Source organism: Nerophis lumbriciformis, linkage group LG11 (genome assembly GCF_033978685.3).
Source record: "Nerophis lumbriciformis linkage group LG11, RoL_Nlum_v2.1, whole genome shotgun sequence".
Lineage (NCBI taxonomy): Eukaryota > Metazoa > Chordata > Actinopteri > Syngnathiformes > Syngnathidae > Nerophis > Nerophis lumbriciformis.
This window is the reverse complement of record NC_084558.2, coordinates 5,980,623-6,002,597: the sequence shown is the minus strand read 5'-3', so window position 1 is coordinate 6,002,597 and position 21,975 is coordinate 5,980,623. Positions and strand designations below refer to the sequence as shown.

The 21,975-nt window shown below is 40.9% G+C and overlaps 1 protein-coding gene across 6 annotated transcripts in view; it reads right to left on the bottom strand.

Moving 5' to 3' along the window:
* Positions 1-21,975, bottom strand: part of rhbdl1 (rhomboid, veinlet-like 1 (Drosophila)) — a 176,499-nt gene that overhangs the window by 91,583 nt on the left and 62,941 nt on the right. For all 6 annotated transcript variants that reach the window (XM_061967637.1, XM_061967635.1, XM_061967638.1 and 3 more), the window contains one exon: positions 14,111-14,269. In XM_061967637.1, the coding sequence (XP_061823621.1) occupies positions 14,111-14,176 (66 nt within the window). In that variant the 5' untranslated portion in view covers positions 14,177-14,269. The remainder of the gene's footprint in view (positions 1-14,110; positions 14,270-21,975) is intronic.

Below are 21,975 nucleotides of genomic sequence, written 5' to 3'. Positions count from 1 at the left end.
CCAATGACACATATGCGACATCTGGTCAGGTGATAGCCCCTGAATTTTACTGACACACATTAAACACGAGGGCCAATGACCTTGCAAAGTGACACACTAACACACCCGTGTGGCACATTTGTGACTCATTCTAAACCATACCAGCCCAGTGCTGATTCCACTCTGACCCAGATACTCACCCTCTTTCTTGCCCAAATCCTTTTAAAATGAGAGTCCACCTTTTTCCAGACCACCTCCTGCCTGCCTGGTCAAAGCCTCCTTTCATGGTTTAATCATTACAGTGCTCAAAAGTGCATTATTTTTAGTACAAAACCCAAAACCAGTGAAGTTGGCACGTTGTTTAAATCGTAAATAAAAACAGAATACAATGATTTGCAAATCCTTTTCAACTTAAATTCAATGGAATATTGTCTTGCTGAAATAAGCAGGGGCGTCCATTAAAAAAAAGTTGCTTGGATGGCAACATATGTTGCTCCAAAACCTGTATGTACCTTTCAGCATTAATGGTGCCTTCACAGATGTGTAAGTTACCCATGCCTTGGGCACTAATACATCCCCATACCATCACAGATGCTGGCTTTTGAACTTTGCGCCTATAACAGTCCGGATGGTTCTTTTCCTCTTTGGTCCGGAGGACACGACGTCCACAGTTTCCAAAAACAATTTGAAATGTGGACTCCTCAGACCACAGAACACTTTTCCACTTTGCATCAGTCCATCTTAGATGAGCTCGGGCGATGTTTCTGGGTGTTGTTGATAAATGGCTTTTGCTTTGCATAGTAGAGTTTTAACTTGCACTTACAGATGTAACAACGAACTGTAGTTACTGACCGTATTTACACACTGATGTCGGTTTTTGATGCAGTACCGCCTGAGGGATCAAAGATCACCGTCTTGCCGCTTACGTGCAGTGATTTCTCCAGATTCTCTGAACCTTTTGATGATATTATGTACCGTAGATAGTGAGATCCCAAAATTCCTTGCAATAGCTCATTGAGAAATGTTGTTCTTAAACTGTTTGACAATTTGCTCACGCACTAGTTGACAAAGTGGTGACCCTCGCCCCATCCTTGTTTGTGAATGACTGAGCATTTCATGGAAGCTGCTTTTATACCCAATCATGGCACCCACCTGTTCCCAATTAGCCTGTTCACCTGTGCGATGTTCCGAATAAGTGTGTGATGAGCATTCCTCAACTTTCTCAGTCTTTTTTGCCACTTGTGCCAGCTTTTGTGAAACATGTTGCAGGCATCAAATTCCAAATGAGTTAATATTTGCAAAACATAACAAAGTTTACCAGTTCGAACGTTAAGTATCTTGTCTTTGCAGTCTATTCAATTGAATATAGGTTGAAAAGGATTTGCTAATCATTGTATTCTGTTTTTATTTACGATTTACACAACGTACCAACTTCACTGGTTTTGGGTTTGGAGATATGAAAAAGTACATAAATGGAGTTTGCTTCTCCATTAAATAACCACAAAAATGACAAACTGTATATAGTAATGCACAAACGTGAATAGGCCTACAGTGGTACCTCAGTTTTTTGTTAATAATTTGTCCCAAAAGGTCTTTGAGTACCGTAAAACTTCACTGAAAAACACAATTTTACCCCTAAAAATAAATAAATTGAAAAAATTAAAATATCCAGTCCTCAAAAAAGCCAAAAATCACATTTCACAGGGAACATTAACTTGTTGTACAATGTGAAATACAGTAGTTCCTCAACTAACAAGCTCAGTTGGTTCCATGACTGAGCTCGTAACTCAAAACACTTGTATCATAAATCAATATCCCCCATTAAAATTAATTGAAATAAACAAATTCCATGCTCGCCCCCCCCCCCCCCCCCCCCCCCCCCCACATCACAATTTAACCATGTAATATGCCTTTGAAAAGACCTCAGACTGGCTGTTTTCAGGTGAATATTTCAAGGTTTGCATTTGCTTCACCAACTCTCATGGAGGCTCGTAATTACAATTCTTCTTCATAGCGAGGGCACGCAACATACTCACGTTTATGCTTGCAATTTAATGAATAAAAAACCGGGAGACAGCTGGTATCTCAAAATACTTGTAAGTTCAGGCACTACTGTAGTAGAAGTGTGCATCTTCCCAGTTTGAGATGATGATGCTAAACACCGACATTTATTTGATAATACCACCTTAACATTTGACAACCTAACAATTACACAAAGCGACTCAGTAAAGAATCTGGGTATTATCTTCGACCCAACTCTCTCCTTTGAGTCACACATTAAGAGTGTTACTAAAACGGCCTTCTTTCATCTCCGTAATATCGCTAAAATTCGTTCCATTTTGTCCACTAGCGACGCTGAGATCATTATTCATGCGTTGGTTACGTCTCGTCTCGACTACTGTAACGTATTATTTTCGGGTCTCCCTATGTCTAGCATTAAAAGATTACAGTTGGTACAAAATGCGGCTGCTAGACTTTTGACAAGAACAAGAAAGTTTGATCATATTACGCCTATACTGGCTCACCTGCACTGGCTTCCTGTGCACTTAAGATGCGACTTTAAGGTTTTACTACTTACGTATAAAATACTACACGGTCTAGCTCCAGCCTATCTTGTCGATTGTATTGTACCATATGTCCCGGCAAGAAATCTGCGTTCATAAGAACTCCGGCTTATTAGTGATTCCCAGAGCCCAAAAAAAGTCTGCGGGCTGTAGAGCGGTTTCTATTCGGGCTCCAGCACTATGGAATGCCCTCCCGGTAACAGTTAGAGATGCTACCTCAGTAGAAACATTTAAGTCCCACCTCAAAACTCATTTGTATACTCTAGCCTTTGAATAGCCCCCCTTTTTTAGACCAGTTGATCTGCCGTTTCTTTTCTTTTCTCCTCTGCTCCCCCCTATCCCTTGTGGAAGGGGAGACACACAGATCCGGTGGCCATGGATGGGGTGCTGGCTGTCCGGGGTCGGGACCCGGGGTGGACCGCTTGCCTGTATATCGGTTGGGAACATCTCTGCGCTGCTGACCCGTCTCCGCTCGGGATGGTTTCCTGCTGACCCCACTGTGGACTGGACTCTTACTGTTATGCTGGATCCACTATGGACTGGACTCTCACAATATTATGTTAGACCCACTCGACATCCATTGCATTCGGTCTCCCTAGAGGGGGGGGGGGTTACTCACATATGCGGTCCTCTCCAAGGTTTCTCATAGTCATTCACATCGACGTCCCACTGGGGTGAGTTTTTCCTTGCCCTTATGTGGGCTATACCGAGGATGTCGTTGTGGCTTGTGCAGCCCTTTGAGACACTTGTGATTTAGGGCTATATAAATAAACATTGATTGATTGATTGATTGATTTGATACCTATCTAGATACATGGAGAATGCAATTCAGAAGACATTTGAAAATATGATTTCACTTGATTTGGTAGAATTCGATCTGATTCAATCTGATCCGATTACATGTAATTTAATGGCATGCACCTGGGGATAAGTTGATTGGCAACACTAAATTGGCCCTAGTGTGTGGATGTGAGTGTGAATGTTGTCTGTCTATCTGTGTTGGCCCTGCGATGAGGTGGCGACTTGTCCAGGGTGTACCCCGCCTTCCGCCCGATTGTAGCTGAGATAGGCTCCAGCACCCCCCGCGACCCCGAAGGGAATAAGCGGTAGGAAATGGATGGATGGATGGAATCTGATACAGGTCCTTGTTTAGTTTTCACTATTGGCGCAAATTGACTTAATCCTTTAATTCCATTACACAGCTCTGGTACGTATTTTGTCAGAAGTTATTGGTGTCTTGGGCCAAGGCTTCGATATTTACCATGTCCCAAAAGCCCTCATTAACCACAAAACTGTGCGATCTCAAGTCTTTAACAATAAAACAGGCTATTAAAGACGTTATTACCTTGCCTCAAGCTGAGTTATGGACAAGTTTTGTTTGAAAGAAGCCTTAGATACCCGTGTCTTTGTCCTGTTGTGACATTGAGCTAGCTTATAGAGCCTTGCCATTGCTTCACGTGCCACTGATGTACTTCAGTGCGGTTTTACAGTCTTTGCATATTGCAACAGTTTAATCAAGTTTTCTGTTCCTCTTCCCAAATCGCTTCTAAACTTTGCACCTAATTGTGTGCATGTTGCAGATTTTGTCTTTCCTTTTATTTGTTACCTTCTTGAGACCTGAGAAAAATGCCTACCACTTTAGGACCACCCTTTCTAGATATATAAAGATTTGTATTTATAACATTAATAATATACACATACTATGCAAATATAAAAAGGTAAGCTTTTAGTTAATTATTTAGAATTTTTTTGTTTGTAATTGGTTTTTAATTTTAATTGTATTTACTTAAAGCTACTACAGTATGTCTCTATATACATATTTAATTTTTTTTTTTTAAACTAATTTTGGCCAAAGGGGGCGCATCTCAATTTCTTACACACACTTGTTATTACATATGTTGGCCAGAGGGGCAGCACTTCAAATGTTTACAAACACTTGTTATTTCATATGTTGGCCAGAGGGAGAGCACTTTTAAAACCGACACACAGTCAATATGACAAATCCCTCCTTTTGGGGACCACCCTAATTTTAATAGCTTTCACCACCAGGGGTGCAAATGAGATCTGTATTTTTTGTTTTTTGTAATGTGATTAAGGCCGATGTCAAACAAGTCACGGACCACAGATGGCCCCTGTGCCACACTTTGGGCAACCCAGCTGTAGAAGCTAACTGCTACGGTCCATTACAGTTTTAGTACCGTAGTGTATTTGTTCATCCTATGGTCACATATGGGACGCGGATTGTTTTACGTCAGCACCGGAAGTCGAAAAATCAGCTGTTCACCTGGCGGGTTTTTTCGGGGATGAATAGGGAAGTCCTTCTTTAGCTGCTTTCTTGTTTTATCATATATTGCTGCCTTTGCACCTGTCAATGTTTACTTTTGTATGCACATTAAATCAACAAAAAATCCTGACTTTGGAGCAATGTTCATGGACTCTAGTATTTGGCTCTCTATTAGATGCAATGGTTTTCTGTATTGACAGATGTCAAAGTCGACCAGCCTGTCGGTCCATGCCCACATTTGTCTACTAACAGGTGACAGATGCATGAATTATGATCTAGAATTTACTTTTAGCAAGTTTGAGACAAAAGCAGACACAGCCGTCGGCTCAGTGTGTCAACAATATCAGCATAAGCTAGCATTAGCTCACTGCTATCGCTAAAATAAGCCGTCTGCATTAGCACTTTTAACAATATCACTCTATTTGTTTGATATTCAGGTCACAACATGTAAATGGAATATTGTTGACTGTTACTGAATGTTTTTTAGAGGGTATAATGTGTCCAACAGAGAACCTTTGATCTGTTGACTCAATTGTTAGCTATTTATCTACGATTTCAAATGTATAAAAAAGCCAAACATACATAAAGATTGTGAATGATAAACATCACATCTCTTTCCAATTTTTGCATATTTCCAGAAGTGCAGAAGTGTTACTGTGTAGAATCAACGGAAATTGCAGAAGATATTTGGAGCTGAATATTCAAAATGATACATATATTCAAGATGATACACGCTGAAGGTGATGGATGGGATGAAGAATTACTCCTCCAGACCTGAACCCGTAATTGAGGACCTGTGGCGCATAGTCAAGCGGAATAAATGTGGAAGAGAGCCATGTCTCCAACATCCACAAGCTCACTGGTGAGTTCCATGCATGACCAAGAGGCTTAAGACCAGTGACGTGCAGTCACTAGAGGCAGGTGAGGCGGGGCCTCACCTGCCATCATGGAAAGAAAAAAAATGTAAAAAAAAAAATAAAAAATTAAATTGTTATATGTATCCAGTGATTATACTATAAAGTTATTTTCCATTTAACTTCACCAGTTTTAAATTATTTTTATTCAAAATCGCTGAATTTTCACATTTGCCGTTCAAATACTGAGAAGAGACGGTGCGGTGAACAGCAGCCAGTTGAGGCACGTCACTCAGTGCCGCAACATGGATTGCGCAATGACTCGGCTAACTGCTGGCCTGCTGTGCAGTGAGACTGTATTGCTATATGAATTATATTATACATTTCCATAGTTTAGTTAGCTGAGGTATATAATGTACAGTGTATTTTGTCAACAACTGTATGTGTGTAACGTATTTCTTGTGCTGAGCGATCATAAAACGGCTGCAAAAGACGCACTGGCTGAGGCTCGCCTCCTGCACCCCCGCCGTAGAATTGTTGTATCAACTAAAGCCCACACTTAAACTTTCCACGTGCAAGATTGAATCTATTTTAAAAAAATATTTCATAAGAAGCCAAAAAGTGCAAAAACAATAATGTTGGTGTTGGAGGAGTTGTGAATGACTGCAGGGACACAACATTAGATACACCTGCAGACTGCAGGTGTACCTAATTCACAACTCCTCCAACACGAACATGATTGTTTTTGCACTTTTTGGCTTCTTATTAAATAACTTTTTTAACCTATTTTCATGGGCTGGCCTGCTGTGCAGTGAGACCGTATTGCTATATGAACTATATTATACATTTCCATAGTTTAGTTAGCTGAGGTATATAATGTACAGTGTATTTTGTCAACAACTGTATGTGTGTAACGTATTTCTTGTGCTGAGCGATCATAAAACGGCTGCAAAAGACGCACTGGCTGAGGCTCGCAGTAATCCCGCCTCCTGCACCCCCGCCGTAGAATGCACCCCCTGACGGGAGTGTTATATCAACTAAAGCCCACACTTAAACTTTCCACGTGCAAGATTGAATCTATTTAAAAAAGTTATTTCATAAGAAGCCAAAAAGTGCAAAAACAATAATGTTGGTGTTGGAGGAGTTGTGAATGACTGCAGGGCCACAACATTAGGTACACCTGCAGACTGCAGGTGTACCTAATTCACAACTCCTCCAACACGAACATGATTGTTTTTGCACTTTTTGGCTTCTTATTAAATAACTTTTTTAACCTATTTTCATGGGCTTTCCTCTTTGTGATGTTAAGTTCCTGTTATGCGCTGTTATACAGTATATGCCTTGAGCTCTTATTTTGAAGGCGCTAAGAGTGGAAGTGATGTCATGTTGCGGAGGTTTTTGAAAGAAGGTAAATAAAGTGGTCCTCGTGTAAACTGGAGCCTCCGTGTTTGTTATTTTGTAGTTTCATACAGTATAGGCGACATTTATAAACCCTCGGTTACACTTTTTTAAATAGATTCAATCTTGCACGTGGAAAGTTTAAGTGAGGGCTTTAGTTGCGGCGCATGGACTTAATTTCTAAGTAAAGGTAAGACCATAATAAGGTTTTTTTTTTATTAAATGTGCTTTTTTGTGTGCTACAGTTTGTATGTGTAAAGTTAAAGTTAAGTTAAAGTACCAATGATTGTCACACATACACAAGGTGTAATGAAATTTGTCCTCTGCATTTGACCCATCCCCTTGATCACCCCCTGGGAGGTGAGGGGAGCAGTGGGCAGCAGCGGCGCCGCGCCTGGGAATCATTTTTGGTGATTTAACCCCCAATTCCAACCCTTGATGCTGAGTGCCAAGCAGGGAAGAATGCTGGTATGAGCTTTTAAACATAACCCGTTAACTGCTGCCAATCAAATGGTGAATAAGATACTCTTTAGGGTTCATATGTTTGTAAATCTGACTGTGATGAAGTCAGTGCCTCACCAGCCATCAACCTCACCGCACGTCACTGGTTAAGGCAGTGCTAGATAACAATGACAAGATCACATATGTTTGGCTTTTTTATACATTTGAAATCGTAGATAAATAGCATTTTGGACATGTGTTGCCAACTATTCAGACAAGTGCTGACCTTTTTTCACAAATCAATACTGCTATACAAATTGTACAAACCCCGTTTCCATAGGAGTTGGGAAATTGTGTTAGATGTAAATATAAACGGAATACAATGATTTGCAAATCCTTTTCAACCCACATTCAATTGAATGCACTATAAAGACAAGATATTTGATGTTCAAACTCATAAACGTTATTATTTTTTTTTGCAAATAATAATTAACTTAGAATTTCATGGCTGCAACACGTGCCAAAGTAGTTGGGAAAGGGCATGTTCACCACTGTGTTACATGGCCTTTCCTTTTAACAACACTCAGTAAACGTTTGGGAACTGAGGAGACACATTTTTTAAGCTTCTCAGGTGGAATTATTTCCCATTCTTGCTTAATGTACAGCTTAAGTTGTTCAACAGTCCGGGGGTCTCCGGTGTGGTATTTTAAGCTTCATAATGCGCCACACATTTTCAATGGTAGACAGGTCTGGACTACAGGCAGGCCAGTCTAGTACCCGCACTCTTTTACTATGAAGCCACGTTGATGTAACACATGGTTTGGCATTGTCTTGCTGAAATAAGCAGGGGCGTCCATGGTAACGTTGCTTGGATTTTAACATATGTTGCTCCAAAACCTGTATGTACCTTTCAGCATTAATGGCGCCTTCACAGATGTGTAAGTTACCCATGTCTTGAGCACTAATACACCCCCATACCATCACAGATGCTGGCTTTTCAACTTTGCGCCTAGAACAATCCGGATGGTTCATTTCCTCTTTGGTCCGGAGGACACGACCTCCACAGTTTCCAAAAACAATTTGGGAAATGTGGATTCGTCAGACCACAGAACACTTTTCCACTTTGTATCAGTCCATCCTAGATGAGCTCAGGCCCAGCGAAGCCGACGGCGTTTCTGGGTGTTGTTGATAAACGGTTTTCGCCTTGCATAGGAGAGTTTTAACTTGCATTACAGATGTAGCGACCAACTGTAGTTACTGACAGTGGGTTTCTGAAGTGTTCCTGACTCCATGTGGTGATATCCTTTACACACTGATGTCGCTTGTTGATGCAGTACAGCCTGCAGTACAGTTTGAACATCAAATATGTTGTCTTTGTAGCATATTCAACTGAATATGGGTTGAAAATGATTTGCACATCATTGTATTCCGTTTATATTTACATCTAACACAATTTCCCAACTCATATGGAAACAGGGTTTGTACACTGACTACTCTAAAGTATACTCAAGTGTATTTTCCCTTGTGATATACTGTATAATCTAAAATTAAGTACGCCTGCACATTCCAATAGGATCCAACACATGAGTGGCGTCAACAAGTCTGGCATAACAAAAAAAATAACAATGCTGTGTTGACTGACACTGCCTGAGAGATATTGATTTGACAATACGTGTATTACTGGTGTCATCATCGCCTGTCACGTGTCGCACGCACACACACAAACACTTGACTTCAAACAACGTGCAGCGCCCGCTAAATGACATCAATAAAAGACACCGGCTCTAATAAAAGGCTGTCATTTGTCACAAATTAGGGAGTGGTACTTATAAATGTGTCTGGAAAGTGACTGATGGAGTCAGAGAAGAACCAGGGATGGATATAAGAGGACGAGAGAGAGAGACAGAGAGAGAGAGAGAGAAGGGCACTGCTGATTGTTTGCTGATGACCTGCTTGGAAATGTCACAGTATTATAATGACCTCACACGTTGTCTGCAAAGTCAAGGTATTGTCACAGCAGCATTTTAATATGCTTTCAATTTATTATCAAATTTGAAGTCGCTGTGCAAGTCAGTAGGCATAACAAGGCAATTGAGTGACTACATTAACTGGATAAATACATCCACACAAATGTTATTCCACTTTTATAGGAATGAATGTATTAGTTATCAGTGTTGGTCATCTTACATTAAAAAGTAAGTAATTAGTTATAGATACAAATTATTTCTCCCAAAAGGTAATTGAGTTAGTAACTCTGTTACCTAAATTTCATTTCGCTATTTTATACGCTATTATGTTCGATAACATCTTCAACGTAAAATATGTTTATATTAACTGATTGAAGAATAAAAACACTCTATACATTATTTTAGAACATTTGGCACTTATCTGAACTCTTAGATTGAGGTGTGCCATATGATATGCATAGAAATAAAAAATGCATGAAAAGAAATCTGTAAAGTAACATCATTAAATTTAGGTAAAAAGACACAAAAGAGCATTTAAGCCGACAAGCATTGCAATAAAAAAATACAAGTAAAATAAATCAAATAAAGTATCCTTCATCAACATTTTATCAAACATCATAACATTTATCTTAACTAGATTACCTAATTCTTAAATTTAATTGAACCTAAAGTAGGACTTCACACACAATAGTCAATAATTACAAAACTGAAAAGTTGTATAGTCTTATAAATAATACGCAAAGATTCTTCTCAAACTAGTTTATCATCAGGTCAGCTGCACCAGTTCTCAAACTTTATGTATTCTCCACTCAATTACACAGAGAAACTTACAAAAAAAATGTTTATGCTACGCCTCTGGTTAAGCAGGTAAGTATGTGGTTTGTGAAACGGACTTACGATGCATGCACGTGGGCTAGAGATGCGCGGATAGGCAATTTATTTCATCCGCAACCGCGTCAGAAAGTCGTCAACCATCCGCCATCCACCCGATGTAACGTTTGATCAGAACTGCACCCGCCCGTCATCCGCCCGTTGTTATATATCTAATATTAATTAAAAAAAAAAAAAAAAGGGTGAAAACTACGCGAATTGCACCTTGTGCAGACAAGATTTTTCGATCGGACACGGAGGAATTAGCGATGTAAAAGACCACGTTGGGACAAAAAAACACAAGTCTAATGCCGTTGCTAGCGATACAAGTGGAAAACTTTCAACGTTTTTCGTCGCCCAAACAGATTCTTTGGATGTGATAAATGCCGAAGTTTTATTTACGGAGGCAATAATTGAGCATGGACTTCCAATCGCACTGGCTGATCACATGGGACAGTTAATAATGTAATGCAACCTTTAAAAATCATTACGCGGTGATCGCGATCCCAAAAATAAACTTTTCTTGCATGATAATGTCCAGAAAAATTTGCTTTATATTACTATAGAGTCCTTTTAACGAATGAGTTTGATGGTTTATCACAAACCTTAAATGAAATTCCATGGCCACCGTCCTGCTCTCTATATCAACCAGGGTGAGCCCCACCCCTTTCGTGAGCGCACTGCGAAAGCGGACGAGGCGGGGTGTCGGTGCGGTGGGCGCGGTAGTGACCCTGGACGTGCGTCGGGCCCTTCTCGCGGATCGCCTCAGCTACGGCTCCCGGTGGGGCCCTCTCGGGGGAAGGGGCCTCGGTCCCGGACCCCGGCGAGGCGTCCCTTCTCCGCTCCGTAAAAGTGTCCATCTCTTTTCTTTTTTTTTCTTCTGTTGTGGCATATGCAGCAGGTGCCTGCTCGTTTTTCGTATGTGGGTAACAACATTTAACTATGTATATATATTTCCGAATTGGTTTAACTGCCACCCGCAAAAAAAATCAAAAAAAAAAAAAAAAATCTAATTAATCCGCCCGACCCGACCCGCGAGCGGATAAAATCTTATTGTTTTTAATTTCATCCGCCCGATCCGCGGATAATCCGCGGACTCCGCGGTTGTGTCCGCAAACCGCGCATCTCTAACGTGGGCACTGACGCCGTTTTTACCAACACTGATAGTTATAGAATATTGGATTGTTCTGCAAAAGTAGACATTTGACTTACTGTAAATGTCCCAATTAACGCCTCTATTCAATTAACTACATGATCACCTATAATTGCAGAGTACATGGTCTACAAAAGCAATTAACCACCGAAACCCTTTAAATAGCACAGGGCTACAAATCGTTGGCTTTAACAGCTGTGGCTGTAGGCAACCTTCTAAAATGAGGTTTTATATTTTGCACAAAAAGTAATAGCTGTGTACAATGCTGGCTGCTCTGCTACTTGCTCAGCAGTTTGCTCCTTATCGCTTTTACAACATTGATTCTGTCGCTGCTGTGTTGTGCAGTATACTAATTGAATTAGTATAAGTAGTATTTATTTATTATTTCATTGAATACCTTAATGACGCAAAGAGAGCAATATTTATTCATCATACACTCCAAGCGACTAATAAAACGTTTAAATACTAAAGTGTTGAATTTCAGAAACAACAGCCTCTTTCCAATTAACATTCCGTCTTCTATTATTAGCAGGCCTATATTGCATATATTTACATCATATTGCAAGAGGCGCGCTACATTTATATGCATTCTCTTGTATATATCAGACTAATTCTCACTTATGTGAGGCAGAGAGGTGGCAAATTAGCTTCGATTAGCACTTGCTACCATCAAAGGCAGCCTACTGTAATCAAAGGTAGTACATGCGCTTGGATAAGTGCCTCAGTGTCTCATGCAGAGCTTTTCTTTTGTTGTAACTAACACCTTGCACCCAAAAAGTATTGGACGATAAGGATTATTATTTCATTCCATTATACTGTTTAGGACAGGGGTGTCTAACTCATTTTAGATCGGGGGACACATGGAGAGAAATCTACTCCTAAGTGGGCTGGACTGGTAAAACCACGGCACGATAACTTAAAAATAAAGACAACTTCAGATTGTTTTCTTTGTTTAAAAATAGAACAAGCACATTCTGAAAATGTACACATTTTTTTTTACACTTACATGTTGCATTTAATAGTATTCTATCCTTGTCGTTATTTATATTTTCTGAATAAATTATGTGATAATGTTCACCAGTCACCTCATTGGGGTTAATTTTCAATCTATCAAGATAAAAAAAGTATATCAAAATGAAATTACAGGATGTTACTTATGTAGTTTGATCATTTTCCTCGACTGACATATGTAGCATCGTCTGCAAAGATAGAAATAATTGCTATTGCGACATCCAGTGGACACATTTAGAACAGCTGTTTCTTTCATTAAAACATTTCTGGTTATTTTTTATACTTAGCAAACTCATCCTGCAGGCCGGATAAAACCTGTTAGCAGGCCTGATCCGGCCCTTGGGCCATACATTTGGCACCCCTGGTTTAGGAAGTTGATGTAGGACAGGGGTCACCAACCTTTTTGAAACCAAGAGCTACTTCTTGGGTACTGATTAATGCGAAAGGCTACCAGTTTGATACACACTTAAATAAATTGCCAGAAATAGCCAGTTTGCTCAATTTACCTTTAACTCTATGTTATTATTAATAATTAAGGATATTTATCTTTGTGGAAACACTGATCATCTTAATGATTTCTCACAATAAATATATATAGAAACAGATAAATATCAATATGCAACACTTTATTTTTATATTTTCTCTAAGTGCCCATTTTTCAAATTGAACATTTTCAAATGATCACTTCTAAGACAGTCTTGTGAAATCACGATATCCCATTTTAACTAGCTAGCCACTAACATTTTTAAACAAATCATGAATTACTTTGCACCATGTTTGTACAAATAATAACTCATGTAAAATACAAAAGTCGACTCTCAAATTTTTAAATAAATCATGTCACACTTTGAACTGGACACCAAATCTGTTATCTGTTTCTTTGTCAGTTAGTGAAGACCAAGTCTTTAAAATATTTTCTTGGATTTTCAAATTCTATTTGAGTTTTGTCTCTCTTAGAATTCAAAATGTCGAGCAAAGCGAGACCAGCTTGCTAGTAAATAAATAAAATTAAGAAAATAGAGGCAGCTCACTGGTAAGTGCTGCTATTTGAGCTATTTTTAGAACAGGCCAGCGGGCTACTCATTTGGTCCTTACAGGCGACCTGGTGCCCGCGGGCACCGCGTTGGTGACCCCTGATGTAGGAGTTGCCGTGGCAATTACAGATTACAATTGTCCTACTTCAAGGTAACCTCATAACATTTTGTACTTGCATTTTTATGAGAGGAAACCACAAATTGTTGCTGATTGTTGCGCAGACTTAATTTTTCATTATAATGCGCACTGTTGCCACACTACTCTACTCTCTAAAAAGGTGTTGCGAGGTTAACTATCCACCTTTACCCACACGTTAAGGAAACATCGCCAAGATTAATCCTCCCTTTTGCAGTACGACGACCTGAACAGACCAGTCAATTTTCGCTACGCCGCAGCTCACCGCCTCCGTCTGAATCAATTCCCTAACCTTTCTGAGATCTGACAAGACTAGGTGTGTGTGTGTGTGTGTGTGTGTGTGTGTGTGTGTGTACACCGCCAGGACTGGAAACGTTTAACAGCCTGTGCATTGATACGTGGTGGTGGTTTGCACTCACCAGCTCTATGAGCTCTTGGTAGCACACTTGGCCCTCCTCATTGCTCTGCACCAGCGCTAGCAGCATGTCCAGTTTGGAGGGGTCCAGCTGCAGCTCATGGTGCTCCACCAGGCTGGTGAAGTTCTCCACTGCGATGTAACCGGTGTTCTCTGGATCCAGCTAAAAAACACATACATTGTGAAATGATTAGGGTGGAGGCTACCTAGAAAACAAAGTAAAAGCTTACACTTGAACATTTTTATCATGAATTGCATGTGTATAATGAATGGTCTACCTACCTCTGCATATCTATGCATGGCGTTTAATTCGCCAAAATTCACCCATTTAGAGTTCGGAAATCGGTAAAAAAAATATATGATCTTTTTCCTGCAACATCAAGGTATACAGGTAAAAGCCAGTAAATTAGAATATTTTGAAAAACTTGATTTATTTCAGTAATTGCATTCAAAAGGTGTAACTTGTACATTATATTTATTCATTGCACACAGACTGATGCATTCAAATGTTTATTTCATTTAATTTTGATGATTTGAAGTGGCAACAAATGAAAATCCAAAATTCCGTGTGTCACAAAATTAGAATATTACTTAAGGCTAATACAAAAAAGGGATTTTTAGAAATGTTGGCCAACTGAAAAGTATGAAAATGAAAAATATGAGCATGTACAATACTCAATACTTGGTTGGAGCTCCTTTTGCCTCAATTACTGCGTTAATGCGGCGTGGCATGGAGTCGATGAGTTTCTGGCACTGCTCAGGTGTTATGAGAGCCCAGGTTGCTCTGATAGTGGCCTTCAACTCTTCTGCGTTTTTGGGTCTGGCATTCTGCATCTTCCTTTTCACAATACCCCACAGATTTTCTATGGGGCTAAGGTCAGGGGAGTTGGCGGGCCAATTTAGAACAGAAATACCATGGTCCGTAAACCAGGCACGGGTAGATTTTGCGCTGTGTGCAGGCGCCAAGTCCTGTTGGAACTTGAAATCTCCATCTCCATAGAGCAGGTCAGCAGCAGGAAGCATGAAGTGCTCTAAAACTTGCTGGTAGACGGCTGCGTTGACCCTGGATCTACCCGTGCCTGGTTTACGGACCATGGCATTTCTGTTCTAAATTGGCCCGCCAACTCCCCTGACCTTAGCCCCATAGAAAATCTGTGGGGTATTGTGAAAAGGAAGATGCAGAATGCCAGACCCAAAAACGCAGAAGAGTTGAAGGCCACTATCAGAGCAACCTGGGCTCTCATAACACCTGAGCAGTGCCAGAAACTCATCGACTCCATGCCACGCCGCATTAACGCAGTAATTGAGGCAAAAGGAGCTCCAACCAAGTATTGAGTATTGTACATGCTCATATTTTTCATTTTCATACTTTTCAGTTGGCCAACATTTCTAAAAATCCCTTTTTTGTATTAGCCTTAAGTAATATTCTAATTTTGTGACACACGGAATTTTGGATTTTCATTTGTTGCCACTTCAAATCATCAAAATTAAATGAAATAAACATTTGAATGCATCAGTCTGTGTGCAATGAATAAATATAATGTACAAGTTACACCTTTTGAATGCAATTACTGAAATAAATCAAGTTTTTCAAAATATTCAAATTTACTGGCTTTTACCTGTATATTGACGCTTACATAGGTCTGGTGATAATGTTCCCCTTTAAGTTAAAGTTAAAGTACCAATGATTGTCACACACACACCAGGTGTGGTGAAATGTGTCCTCTGCATTTGATTCATCCCCTTGTTCACCCCCTGGGAGGTGAGGGGAGCAGTGGGTTAGCAGCGGTGTCCGTGCCCGGGAATCATTTTTGGTGATTTAACCCCCAATTCCAACCCTTGATGCTGAGTGCCAAGCAGGGAGGTAATGGGTCCCATTTTTATAGTCTTTGGTATGACTCGGCCAGGGTTTGAACTCACAACCTAAAATGTTGGTTGTACTACTCAGCTGTTGGTGTTACACTTGCCGTACTGTTGCTTACAATAAACTCATCGGCGAAATAAATGCTGACTGAGCAATTTGCTCCTTAAAGGCCTACTGAAACCCACTACTACCGACCACGCAGTCTGATAGTTTATATATCAATGATGACATCTTAACATTGCAACACATGCCAATACGGCCAGGTTAGCTTACTAAAGTGCAATTTTAAATTTCGCGCGAAATATCCTGCTGAAAACGTCTCGGTATGATGACATCAGTGCGTGACGTCACGGATTGTGGAAGACATTTTGGGACAGCATGGTGGCCAGCTATTAAGTCGTCTGTTTTCATCGCAAAATTCCACAGTATTCTGGACATCTGTGTTGGTGAATCTTTTGCAATTTGTTCAATGAACAATGAAGACAGCAAAGAAGAAAGCTGTAGGTGGGAAGCGGTGTATTGAGGCCGTTTGCAGCAACACAAACACAGCCGTTGTTTCATTGTTTACATTCCCGAAAGATGGCAGTCAAGCTTTACCATTGGCCTGTGGAGAACTGGGACAACAGAAACTCTTACCAGGAGGACTTTGAGTTGGATACGCAGACACGGTACCGTGACTACGCATGCAGCTGCGGCTTCCAAACATTTGATCGCTTGCCCGTACGTGCATGCCGCTATGTACATGTCACGTACGTAACTTTGGGGAAATATATGTGCGGTATGAACTTTGGGGAGGTGAACGGTACTTTGGGCTGTGGGATTGAGTGTGTTGTGCATGTGTTTGAGTTGTATTGGCGGGTTATATGGACGGGAGAGGGAGGTGTTTGTTATGCGGGATTAATTTGTGGCATATTAAATATAAGCCTGGTTGTGTTGTGGCTAATAGAGTATATATATGTCTTGTGTTTATTTACTGTTTTAGTCATTCCCAGCTGAATATCAGGTCCCACCCGCCTCTCACAGCATCTTCCCTATCTGAATCGCTCCCACTGCCCTCTAGTCCTTCACTCTCACTTTCCTCATCCACGAATCTTTCATCCTCGCTCAAATTAATGGGGAAATCGTCGCTTTCTCGGTTCGAATCGCTCTCGCTGCTGGTTGTAAACAATGTGCGGATGTGAGGAGCTCCACAACCTGTGACGTCACGCGCATATCGTCTGCTACTTTCGGTACAGGCAAGGCTTTTTTATCAGCGACCACAAGTTGCGAACTTTATCGTCGATGTTCTCTACTAAATCCTTTCAGCAAAAATATGGCAATATCGCGAAATGATCAAGTACGACACATAGAATGGACCTGCTATCCCCGTTTAAATAAGAAAATCGCATTTCAGTACGCCTTTAACGTTATTACAACATTGGATCTGTTGCTGCTGAGTATGCTTGTTAATAAATGACTTTTGAATTGTGCAGGTGTGAACATTTAAGATCTACAAAAGCAGCGAATTAAGAATGTCGAAATCACATAAAAACATGTTTCAATTGACAGTCTATCCATCAACAAAAAAGACATATTTGCAGCGTCCTGTCAATCAGTCAGTGTGCTTCCTATAATCATCACTGAGACCCACGGCCCCGTGGGTTATTACCACTGCGCCCTCCAACTAATTGATTTAAGTGGGCGAGTGTCCTAACAGTGGCTGAGAGAGGTAGTCAAAAAATAGCGCCCATCTAAAAATAGCTTGGAAGGTATATGGCAGGGATATTCAACTAAATGGTTTTAGGTGCCACATTTCGAGAAAGCTAAGGACAGGGGGTCCGGACTTCTTATTTTGTATATTCTGGAAAACCAGCGTCCTCTACAGTAGACATTTGATTTTGGTCTAATTATCTTGTCAGTGACAGGAGTGTTGTACTGTTTTTAAGGTCATTCTACAAAACTATGTCCATGTGATTTGAACTTATGATTTGAACTATGTCCATGTGATTTGAACTTAATGAAAAAAACTGAAAAGTACCAATGATTGTCACACACACACTGGGTGTGGCGAAATTATTCTCTGCATTTGACCCATCACCCTTGATCACCCCCTGGGGGGTGAGGGGAGCAGTGGGCAGCAGCGGTGGCCGTGCCTGGGAATCATTTTTGGTGATTTAACCCCCAATTCCAACCCTTGATGCTGAGTGCCAAGCAGGGAGGTAATGGGTCCCATTTTTATAGTCTTTGGTATGACTTGGCCGGGGATTCAATCTTTTATCAATCAATCTTTATTTATATAGCCCTAAATCACAAGTGTCTCAAAGGGCTGCACAAGCCACAACGACATCCTCGGTACAAAGCCCACATACGGGCAAGGAAAAACTCACCCCAGTGGGACGTCGATGTGAATGACTATGAGAAACCTTGGAGAGGACCGCATATGTGGGTAACCCCCCCCCCCCTCTAGGGGAGACCGAAAGCAATGGATGTCGAGTGGGTCTGACATAATATTGTGAGAGTCCAGTCTATAGTGGATCCAACATAATAGTAAGAGTCCAGTCCATAGTGGGGCCAGCAGGACACCATCCCTAGCGGAGACGGGTCAGCAGCGCAGAGATGTTCCCTGCCGATGCACAGGCGAGCGGTCCACCCCGGGTCCCGACTCTGGACAGCCAGCACTTCATCCATGGCCACCGGACCTGTGCCCCCCCCCTCAAGGAAAAGGGGAGCAGAGGAGAAAAGAAAAGAAACGGCAGATCAACTGGTCTAACAGGGGGGCTATTTAAAGGCTAGAGTATACAAATGAGTTTTAAGATGGGACTTAAATGCTTCTACTGAGGTAGCATCTCTAATTGTTACCGGGAGGGCATTCCATAGTACTGGAGCCCGAATAGAAAACGCTCTATAGCCCGCAGACTTTTTTTGGGCTCTGGGAATCACTAATAAGCCGGAGTTCTTTGAACGCAGATTTCTTGCCGGGACATATGGTACAATGCAATCGACAAGATAGGACGGAGCTAGACCGTGTAGTATTTTATACGTAAGTAGTAAAACCTTAAAGTCACATCTTAAGTGCACAGGAAGCCAGTGCAGGTGAGCCAGTATAGGCGTAATATGATCAAACTTTCTTGTTCTTGTCAAAAGTCTAGCAGCCGCATTTTGTACCAACTGTAATTTTTTAATGCTAGACATAGGGAGACCCGAAAATAATACGTTACAATAGTCGAGACGAGACGTAACGAACGCATGAATAATGATCTCAGCGTCGCTAGTGGATAAAATAGAACGAATTTTAGCGATATTACGGAGATGAAAGAAGGCCGTTTTAGTAACACTCTTAATGTGTGACTCAAAGGAGAGAGTTGGGTCGAAGATAATACCCAGATTCTTTACTGATTCGCCTTGTGTAATTGTTTGGTTGTCAAATGTTAAGGTGGTATTATTAAATAAATGTCGGTGTTTAGCAGGACCGATAATCAGCATTTCCGTTTTCTTGGCGTTGAGTTGCAAGAAGTTAGCGGACATCCATTGTTTAATTCATTGTTTGAACTCACAACCTACCGATCTCAGGGCGGGCACTCTAACCACTAGGCCACTAAGTAGGTTAGAGGAGGGTCTGGGGGCTGCAGGTCAAGCCAGGCCAGGTCGGTGCCCTGGTGGGGGGAGAAGGGTGGTAACCCTTGGGTTAGCCTACACCTTACAGTATTAACAACCTTACTAGTGTTCACTTCACAGCAACAGATGGTTCATCGAGTTATTTACATTATTTACACAATTGGTTCACTCACACATTACTGTCATGATTTGTTTGCGGTGAACCCAAAGATGCAGATATGGCAGGTGTAGCGCAAGAAAACATGACTTTAATGTCAAAACCTTTAACTTTAACCTCTTCAGTGGCCTAGTGGTTAGAGTGTCCGCCCTGAGATCGGTAGGTTGTGGGTTCAAACCCCGGCCGAGTCATATCAAAGACTATACAAATGGGACCCATTACCTTCCTGCTTGGCACTCAGCATCAAGGGTTAGAATTGGGGGTTTAATCACCAAAAGGATTCACGAGCGTGGCTACCGCTGCTGCTCACTGATCCCCTCACTTCCCAGGGGGTGGGACAAGGGGATGGGTCAAATGCAGAGGACACATTTCACCACACCTACTGCGTGTGTGACAATCATTGGTACTTTAACTTTAACTTAACTTTTCACCACACCTAGTGTGTACTTTACCTTTTTAACTTTAAAAGAAAATGGGAAAACAAGAACCAGGAGACAGGAGACAGCAAACAGGATACCAGGAAACCAATCATCTAACCCTGACTGGAGGGCGAGGCAGGCATAAATAGCAGCCAGCTGATTGACAACAGGTGTGGCCAGGCTGCAAATCAGCAGCAGGTGAGGGGAAACAGCACTCAGGGAACCAAGCAGGAAATGGACCCAAAACAAGAGCACTGACAGGAAACAAACACCAACCACACCTCACATGAGCCTTCCTGGCAAATTTCTGAGCAGCTTGCATTTTCCTTTTTGTTTCTGCTTCAGTGGATTTTGCCTTGGATTTTATAGCCAATTTCTGTCTCTTCGACACCTTCTCCACTTCTAACTGCTCCAAATGCAAAAATCATAAAGAATACAAACAATGTTTATTCTATTCGCTAACTTCTTTTATCTGAATAGCCATTTGTGATTTACAGCATGCAATACATATATTGCAGTCATGTTGTTTATGTTTAAAAATTATTCAACTATCCATCCATCCATTTTCTACCGCTTATTCCCTTCGGGGTTGCGGGGGGCGCTGGAGCCTATCTCAGCTACAATCGGGCGGAAGGCGGGGTACACCCTGGACAAGTCGCCACCTCATCACAGGGCCCAACAACATTCACACTCACATTCACACACTAGGGCCAATTTAATGTTGCCAATCAATATGTGTCCATAGCTACAGTATGCTTGATTTTTTGCAGGGCCCATATTATTTTACATTTTCCTGTACATTTGCAGTAATTCAAAACAAACATATTTATGTAATACATTAGATTAAAATGTATGATTTTATTACAAGGGTCCTCAACCTTCTTGACCACGGGACCCAAATTTGTTTACCACAGAGGGTCCCAGGGCCCACTCAAATATTATCACTGAATTAATAATCTTACTCTTGATTTTGATTGTAGTCAATAATTATATAATTACATTATGAAATATATTATACAGCATGAAAAATATGATCCATACACATAAACCTTAGGCTTAGGTCAAGCTGATCAGAAAAATAAGAAGGGACTCATAAGTAACTGACGAAAATTACATTTACATACAATAATGGCGTACTGAAATAAATAAACTAAATTCATAATAATACTTCTTAACTAAACTGTCACAAAAATGTAAGTGCAAATAAAAAATACAGTTTTACCACTTTAGTCCAAATTTCTGCGCTTAAGAAACTTTTCTATGACTTTTGCTCCAGACGTCTTATGCTTGCTTGAGATTGTCATTACTGCCACAAGTGCTGGAAAAGTGTATTACTACAACTGAGTACACAGTTGAGAAACATATTTTTGGCGGCCCTCTAGTGGGCGCTCGCAACCTAAAAATGACCCCTTTGTTAAGAAACACGGATTTAATACAGTGAACTAAAAATAAACACCTAATTTTAGATCTATTTATTGATCTTTTTTCCTTTTTATATCCAGGCGTTATTTTGCAATATCGCCACTTCACTAATCAGTCTCTGCAAGTATGATTTAAAAGATTTTGAGCATTAATTTGTAATGCTAGCTTTTTCCTAATGTATCCCGAGTGTGTAAATATAAGCCTGAGGACAAACCGGAGCGCTATACGGGAAGCGTCTCAGTTTCACAATTCCCTGTTAGACGAAAAAGCAACTCATTAAGGCTTTCAGATGGTAAACCAACACCCTCTTTGTTACCCCGAGGAGCTTTCAGATGTTGCGTCATTGTGGAGTCAGAAGAGGTGCACAAGTCCAGATAGTAACACAGTTTGACCAAGATCTTGCTGCATTAGGA